The sequence below is a fragment of the Poecilia reticulata genome, linkage group LG9, assembly GCF_000633615.1.
Source record: "Poecilia reticulata strain Guanapo linkage group LG9, Guppy_female_1.0+MT, whole genome shotgun sequence".
Lineage (NCBI taxonomy): Eukaryota > Metazoa > Chordata > Actinopteri > Cyprinodontiformes > Poeciliidae > Poecilia > Poecilia reticulata.
In genome coordinates, this window is record NC_024339.1 from 33770147 (window position 1) to 33779038 (window position 8892).

At 39.8% G+C, this 8892-nt stretch overlaps 1 protein-coding gene across 2 annotated transcripts in view; it reads left to right on the forward strand.

Moving 5' to 3' along the window:
- Positions 1-8892, forward strand: part of prdm6 (PR domain containing 6) — an 88630-nt gene that overhangs the window by 23816 nt on the left and 55922 nt on the right. For both annotated transcript variants that reach the window (XM_008419500.2, XM_008419501.2), the window contains exon 5: positions 7378-7505. In XM_008419500.2, the coding sequence (XP_008417722.1) occupies positions 7378-7505 (128 nt within the window). The remainder of the gene's footprint in view (positions 1-7377; positions 7506-8892) is intronic.

An 8892-nucleotide genomic window follows, 5' to 3' on the forward strand; every position in this document is an offset into this window, starting at 1 on the left:
GCTGAGAGCCCGGTCAGACGCTGAGAGCCCGGTCAGACGCTGAGAGCCCGGTCAGATGCTGAAGTGGCTCTGGCTTCACGCGGAGCCCCGACTGTTGCTCTTGGGCACGTCGGCGGCGGCGATGGCAGCAGAGTTTATAAGGCTTGCAGCTGAAAAGTGAACACCTCAGTGACACGCTGCTGCGTTTGAAGGAGGGAACAGCAGGAAGAATGAGCAGCTTTGTGGCTTTGCTTTGGTTTGGCGAACGCTGGTTTTATTGCAGCAGAGCTGGTATGGGAACAGATGGCCGAGATACCTCACACGGAGCTGAGGACTTGGTAAAGAAGTCTAAAAAATATTAAAGTTAGGTTTTAGATTTGGCAGGAAGAACCTGGAAGGTTTCCTCAAATGGTTTGTATTTAATGGAAAGACGGGAGTTGTTGAGAGGTGGATGGGGAATGTGATGGAAACGCAGAAATCTGTTCAAAGGAGCAGCTTTAAGCTCTTGGTTATAGAGAAAATGCAGATTGCAGAGCTTAGAGGTAATGATTTGAAAATGGAGACTGAATGAAATAAACGACCACAGGGACATGAAAAATCCCAAGTTAAAAAAAAAAGACTTTCTGTGACTCAAACATCAAGCATTTGGACTTTCTTCTGTTTATTTTAAGTCATTGCCAATTTAATCATATGTTCAAAAATGTAAACTTTTCACTGTTTTATGGAAACCGTCAGTGAAAAATGTTTCTGCTGTTTGCAGCAGAAAAGTGATGGATGTTAGACCCACTAAGCAACAAACAGAAACTAATAAACGGCTTTTCCTCTTTATAGGTCCCACCAAACTCAAATCAATGTGTTTACAGTTTCTTCTCAGCTTTTATGCCGTCCAGAAAAAACGTTTGCCATGTTTATTTTCTGTTGATAGGCGGAAAATGAGATTTTTTTTTGTTCCGTATTTTGTTCTCTGGCTTTGAAATGTAAATCCATTCTGATTCTGGTTCCACATCAACAGATATTTAGCTAAACAGATAGTTTCTCTGTGCATTTCCTTTTCACATTAAAATAGTTTTTTTTAATTGAGGATAAAAATATAATTTTAAAAACGTGTGTTTAGAGATAAATAAAGACAATTACAGAGATCTGATGATCACTTTGCATTGCAGGGAAAAACCCAGTAATGGTTCCATTGTGTTTTCTTTGTTTCAGATTTAATTCAGATATGAGGAGGTTGAGAAGTTGTGTGTGAATGTTTGACTGTTTGGATAAACGGCTACAGACGTGTGGATTCAGATCACTGTCTCCTGCCGTGAGATGACGGGAGCAGCAGAAGGTGGAGCAGGAATGGTGGGATAAGCAGGAGGAAGATGAAGAGAACAGATAACAGTAGAATTAGTGAGGGTTCATTGATTAGCTGTAGAACAGAAGCCTGTGATCATTGATTGGCTCTCAGGGGCAGTTTTACACAATCTGGAGTAAAAAAAGAAAAATGGAAAAGAAAGAGACACCGATGTGTTCAGCACGGCGCCGATTCCTCTAAGATCTACCTCCTGAATAGATGAGCTGAGGGCAGAGGATTACCTGGTTTTGGTTTGTTTGGTAACTATCTGCCGTTACTGTTCAGATAAAAAATGTTTCCTTGTTTTGCAGAACTTCTCACTGAATTAAAGCAACTTCTTCAGTCCAGAGAGAAACATGGCTTCAGATGGGAGATGGTTCCATGTTATGGTGCAGAAATACTTCAGCTTAATTCAATTCAAAGATATTTTTCAGAGTTGCAGATGCTGATGGAAGGAAGGATCTCCTGTAACAGTCAGTAGTGCAACAGGTAGAAGAAGCCTCTGACTGAAGCCAGTCTCGTGCTTCATCTTCGCCGGAGCATCCTGTCTCACCTTGTTTGGCCCTTTTACAGTGTCCACCGCTGTATTAGTTTAAATTAAGAAGTTGCTCTGGGATTTCCTGTTTTACCGCCACATAGTATCTCTTGATTAATCAATGACAAATCATTGATTATGTCACATTTCAAAATAAAAGAATTAAATTTAATCTGAAAACTTCCTAAAAATCCATCAAATGTTGTCAAAAGCAGCCTAAATTTTAACATTTTGCCCAAACCTAGAAGCCCAACTGGGCGCCTACCTGTCCAACCTGGCAACACTGCTGTTCAGTGTTTTTTGTGTTGTTGTCTGGCAGTGTCACAGCGCCACCGATTGGCCCGGCAGACCTACTGCACCATTTCCTTTTCCTGACGCACCTTTTTTCTGAATCATTTACAAAAGTACATTTGGAGGTTTCTGTGAGTCGCTGCACCTTTGTGATGAAGAGACGATGTAGTGGCGTGAACATAAACTTTGGGAAAATCTAAAGTTAATGAGACATCTTGAGAGAAACGAGTTCAGTGAAAAAGCATGACTTTAGTTTGAGAGACTCGTTTAGACGGAGTGATGAACTCAGACCCAGTGAGGGTTTCAGGATCGTTTAGCTTGTTTTGGAGCCCGATGGCGACCCCTGTGGTGAATCAGTAGAACTGCAGGTTAGTTTAATAATAAAACACTCACCATGAGAGATCTATGTTGATCTGATTCTCGTGTCTTTTCAGCCAATAGATTTGTAGCTTTATGAACCATATTTTACTCCGGAGTCTAAACAGTTTTTACATTTCAAGTTATTTTTTTACTTTGATTTACATTCCTAAAGAAATCCAAGATGCTGTTTTAAGTAGAGAAATACATTTTTCATGTTGCTTTCTCAGCTTTTTAGTTTGAAACTATTTACCAAACTTGATCCCACGGCCACATCTGCTCAAATGTAATAAATCTTTGAGGCCTGGACACAAACAGCCAGAGGGACCGAGCTGAGCTGACGAAGAATTAGGTGTTAAAACCGCTTCAGATACACCGACTTTACTTACGTGTGTGTGATCTGTGTGTGTCGGAGAGCTGAAACACCTTCAGACATGATAACTCACAGCTGCATTAGTGGCTTAATGACATCCACTCTGTGATAAAAGCTCAGCTGCTCGTCACACACACATCGTCCTCTGACGGCCAAGCAGCCATTTACATGCCAGCGGTGGAGCAGAGCTGCACTCAAGGGTTTGAACTGATAACTGAAGAACATTCCTCACACACACACACACACACACACGCACACACACACACACACACACAAACTTTGAAATAGCTGTTCAGATGGGACAAAATGAAGATTTAGTCTGTAATGATGTCAACAGGTGAAAACACTTCAGTAAACACCTGCTGTCAGTTGAAGCTGCAGATCTCTGATCGTTTCCAGTCGGGATGCATCAGCGCCTCAGTTTCTAACGAAAGACGTTTGTGGAATAAAACTGTGTTCATGCCACCTCTGTTTTATTTTGGCGGGTCTGGTTGCCTTATGTGTCTTTCTGCATGGAGTCTCCATGTTCTCCCTGTGCATGGTGGGTTTTCTCCAGGTACTCCGGTTTCCTCCCACAGTCCAAAAACATGACTGTCAGGTTAATTGGCCTCTCCAAATTGCCCCTAGGTGTGAGTGTGTGTGTGCATGGTTGTGTGTCCTGTGTGTCTCTGTGTTGCCCTGCGACAGACTGGCGACCTGTCCAGGGTGACCCCGCCTCTCGCCCGAAACGTTGGCTGGAGATGGGCACCAGCAACCCTCCCGACCCACTGAGGGACAAGGGTGAAAGAAAATGGATGGATGGATGGATGGATGGATGGATGGATGCCTTATGGTGTCAGAGCTGAGCTACATGAGGGAACCTGGACATTTTTCCTGTTGCCCAGTTGTATTTATTAAATGTAATGTCAGGCAACATCTGAGATTTTCATTTTAAGAGAATCCAATATTTGTTTCCTGTTCTCTTTTAAGTTTAGATTTGTGTTCTCTTATACTCGTACTAATATTTTTTAACGTACTATAATTGAGAAAATTTAGAAGAAATATTTATTTAAAATATTTAACAGTAAGGATGCAAATAATTGATTTATGATTAATTATCGATTAATGGTTTATTAGAATAATCAGCTGATAACATCCGTTTGGAGCTTCTGTCAGTGTTGCAGTTTGGCGTCATCCAGAAGAGGGCGCTGCTGCTCTTCCTTAAGCAGAACCAGTTGATGGTTCTAAGGGAAATAATCATGGCAGGGGCATCCCAGAACAGGAAAGTTAAATGACCCAAATGCAGCCCGGTGCCTGTTTATGTTTTATAAATATGTCAAAGTTAATAATGTGAGAAAACCAAAATTTTCTGTTTGTTCAGTCAGTATTTAATACAACTGACACAGTAATTGTTAAAATATAGCAGATGTACTTCTTTTTTTTTAATTCAGGAAATTATGAATAAATATCTATCGATGTTAGAAGGAAGCCGATAAAAGACAAAACTCAGGATTTTAAGAAAACGGCTGCTTTCAATTAATCATTAGTCAATCAATAATAATGTGTCTTTAATGTTGGTCTGAAGTTGACTGATCAACTTCAGACTAACTTTATTCTCTGTTGTGCTGATCAAGTATATTTCTGAGACATATTGAGAATTATTTCCTAAAATTAAGTAGAACGCAGCTACAACTAATAAATTCATATTCTAATATTTAAGAAAATATTCAGACTGATCCTCTTTCTTTGTCCTGAACCGTTAAATAAAGAGACATCAGACTGTTTGGATAGATAAATGGTAAAAGATGGAACAGAGTATTTCCTTTACCTGTTCTGATAATTGATCAGACGAGGGAGAAGATGCTGAGATAATCAGGTTGTGAGAAAACGATGGACTCTCCAGCAGCTGATGTGTGTGAAAATAAAGCTTTGTGCTGCATCTGTTCAACACAAGCCGAAGCTGAACTAGAATAATTTATGGAGTTTTAACAACAACAACAGAAAAATGACAGCTGGAGCTGTGAGCCTGGCAGCGTTTGCAACATTTTGTAGCCGTTGAACTAAACAATATGAGATCTTTGGTCGTTTGTCTTTCAGATGGAATTTCTCAGCGATGGATTCGATAAACACAGGCGGCCAAAAAAACCTGACAGAACAGCATGGAGCTAGAAACCAGCTGTTAGCTTCAGAAGCATCACTGCACAGGCAGCAGGAAGTTTCTCAGGCGATAAAAAGCCTTCTGATCGCTCTCACTGCCTTGGAAAATACAGGGTTCAAACACAAACTGACCTAAACACTGAGAGTCATCAGAGTTTTAAATGTCTGTGATTTAGGTGAACAGGCATTCAGTTTATTTAAAATGGACCCAAATACTCTGGTGTTGTTTTGGTGAGGCTTTGACTGACTGAAGTGGTCAGGATGGGATCAGACATTAGAGATTCTTGTTCTTAATCTTCCTCCTCCTTTTTCCTTAATTTGAGTTTTATTCATAACATCCCCATTTAAATCACTAGTAACACAGATGTAAGCAGCAGCAGGGACTTCATGCTGGTGAATTTTGCTTTGGATGCCAGAATATTTATAAGTCCAAACAGCCACAGCATCATCCCAGAGTTCATCTTCATTTTACTTAGGCTGTTTACTCACCTTATGGTCAATTTGGTTAGATTGGGGACCAAATTGTTACATTTTCAGCTGCTGCGTTTTGCTTTCACACTGCACTGTCAGACCAACCAAACCAGCTGAAAAACCTGTTCCCCTCCTCACCTGTGGGGGCGCTGCAACAAGCACCACTGAAGGAAACAACACAAAAACCTCTGAAGACGACGCTGAGTGCAGCTTCCTTCGCCAAATGTAAACACAAATCAGATTTTAGCGGTTGGAGGATTTCCCTTTTTTGTCTTTAGTGAAAGACCACAAGTCATTTCTGCTGTTAGCGCTGAACTAACACGTTTGTTTTGGTTGTGTTTACCCAGAATGCCCTGCGCGTTAGTCCACTTCCTGCTTTTGGACCAATCTACTGTCTGTTTGGCGTTCACGTGCATTTAAACTGCACCACAGTCCACTTCAACCAAACAGAGTTGAAGTGGCTGAATTTGCTTCTTTGGTCCACATCAGAGTTTGATTACACATTCACACCTGCCCAAACGAACCGGACCTTCTGGACAAATGGGCTCACGTTGGATTAAAGTGGCTGGTGGGAATGCAGCCTTAAAGTGATGAATCTTCACCAAATAGACATGAGACCACTGACGGACGAGCAGGAGGAGCCGTCTCTCCATCTGCCTCGATCAGAGCTCATTTATGTGAGAAAAACATTTAGGAATGGATGCACATCGTAAACTTTACAACCAATTAAAACGTGGACACAATAAACCTTCAGCCACCATCAAGGTTGATTTAAAAAATAACTTTAACTCATGATTAAGACCGACTTGTTACAGGATGTTATCTGTGGATGGGTAACAGGTGTAATGAATTGCATCACCTGATTGATGAATGTAGCTGCAGCACAGGACAGTTTGACTGGGCAGCTCAGTTCATCAGAGCTGACTCCCCCCTGGTTTACTTCATGTTCCTGAGGTCGACTCCTCATGTTCAGTGATGAATCTGTTGGGTTTCTAACAGATCAGATAACCACTGAGATAAAACCTGAGAGTCTGCAGACAGACTGACAGTGACAGACGTTGCAGTGCGACATACTGAGAATAATGAATGAGGCTGTTTCCTTTGATTCCCACAGTCATTTACTGCATTGATTGTTTGCAGGCTGTATGGACAGAACAGAGGCCGGCTATTGGCTCAGGTCATCACCTTATAAACACACTCGACGCCTCCTCAATACAGTCACACTGCATCACCACGGATGGATGGAGGGATGGATTAATAATGAACACACACACACACACACACAGAGGCTGGGTGAGATCGAAACGCTTTAACTGCTTATGATCACTATTAGCTGCGAATCCTCGGCTTTCTGTTGATGTACGAGTTTCATCATCATGTTTTCCACCTAAAGTCGACATCAATGAGTCGCTTCTGTGCTGCTCAGAGCATCCAGGTCTGCAGATTAAATTATATTCTGAGTTTAAAGAAGCCGTCCTGACAAAGCCAAATAAAAACAACATTCAGAAAAATACTGGCCAACAGAACACATAGAAATACATTTATTCATTCATAAACGTGACTGAAAATGTCAAATGATCATGTTTTAGAGGAATTTTAGAGTTTTTATCGTTTTATTTGGTTTGACTGTTTTAATGTTTTTGTGCCTCTTCTTGGTGACTCTGGTCAGTAATACCAGACCTGCTAACCTGACTAACACAGCAGGAACGGGTCCCATCTATAGGTCTAGGCTCCAGTCTGGTACTTGTGGGGCCCAATTTGGACCAACAGTGGGTCAAGGTGGAAACTCATTCTTGAAGAAAAAAACCCTGTACAATTTCAGCTAGTAAAACTGTTTTAAACTAAATATAAACTAATTTAAATGCCAGTTACATACACCATTGTTTCTGTGTGTTCTAGATCTATGACGCAGAGGGAACGTTGCAACACTTTATAGATGGAAACGATCCCAGTAAATCCAGTTGGATGAGGTACATCCGCTGTGCGAGACACTGTGGCGAGCAGAACATGATGGTGGTCCAGTACAGGTAAGAACCTCTGATGTTCTCCGATGCAAAGTTGGCATTTTTCATAAAAGTAACTTTGGTTGTTTTGTTGTCAAAATGGACTGTTTATTTCTGGTTAGAAAAAATAATTGTAGCAAGTTTTTCAGGAATCATTTTGAAAGAAGTTTAGGCTAACCTTAAATTTTATCTTAAGATGGTTAGCAAAATGGGGATAAATGACACATGCAAGGCTAATATAGTTCAAGTTCTGCATGCTAGTAGCACATTTGGTTCTAAAGTTCAAAGTCGTTTGAACATCATGATGATGCAGTAAAAAGCGTTTGGAAGATATGGGCTAATTTAGATCAATTTTAGTCTTTGGTTTGTCAAAATGTGTTGATGTCAAAGTGTCAGATATTGTTTTTTCTGTCATGTCTTTTCTATTGAGTTTCCAAAATAAATTAAGAGATAAATTAATTAAAAACAGTGGGGGTTTCTTCAATGCTTTATTAACTCACCGTTCTTGAGACAACATGAAAGCTCTCCGTTAACCAACTGCTTTAGCATTTTTGTGATGATTTTGCATGTTGCCTGTCTTGCATCAAATGTTCAAAAGGCAGAAATTAAAATTTTCTCTTTTACATTGGTGGGGAGAATTTGCTCTGTCCATAAATTGTTTAAAAAAAGAAGACCACTTTATTTTTGAGGCATAAAAATGATTTAGTTAACAAATTTCAAGTAAATATTTTGTATAGATCTTGCAGTGTCAGATCAGGGTAGACCTGGAGATGTTACAGCCCAGCTGGCAACATTCAGCCCATTGAGTACCTTTGACCAGCCTGTGTGAGTTTATAGTAAAAGTGTTAATCACTACCACTTGTAATTGGTGCACTGAATGCAATTCAAGGCCACTTTTGTGTTTCTTAGTTTCTTAGGACCAAAGAAAAAATTACCATTTAAAAAAAGAATCATTAAGACCTTTTAGTCGATTTGTGAGTTTTTATTTGATGACAAAACTGAAAATATTCAATTCAAATGTCACAATACATTTTTCCCGTGTCTTAGAAAAGGATATTCAGTGATATATTTCACTAGGTACTTGCATTGTTTATATATACATATGCAATGTTGCACTTATAATGTCTAACCTCAAATGAAATACAAAATTTTAAATGCATTCTTTTTTCACTATAAATGATTTATTATTGTCAGGGCACCAGGTTATTCATCAGTAAAAAAAAATATAGAAGATGGACTCACAAGTTCCTGATGTCACCAGTAAATTCTCTTAGATACAGCTCATAGATCGCTTTATGAGATTAGGCAATAACTACTGAAATACTAAAACCAATATCAACAAGACCAAAATAAAAGTATGATAAAATACATTATCTGTGTCGTCACACTGTTGTATCAAATCTTTAATTTT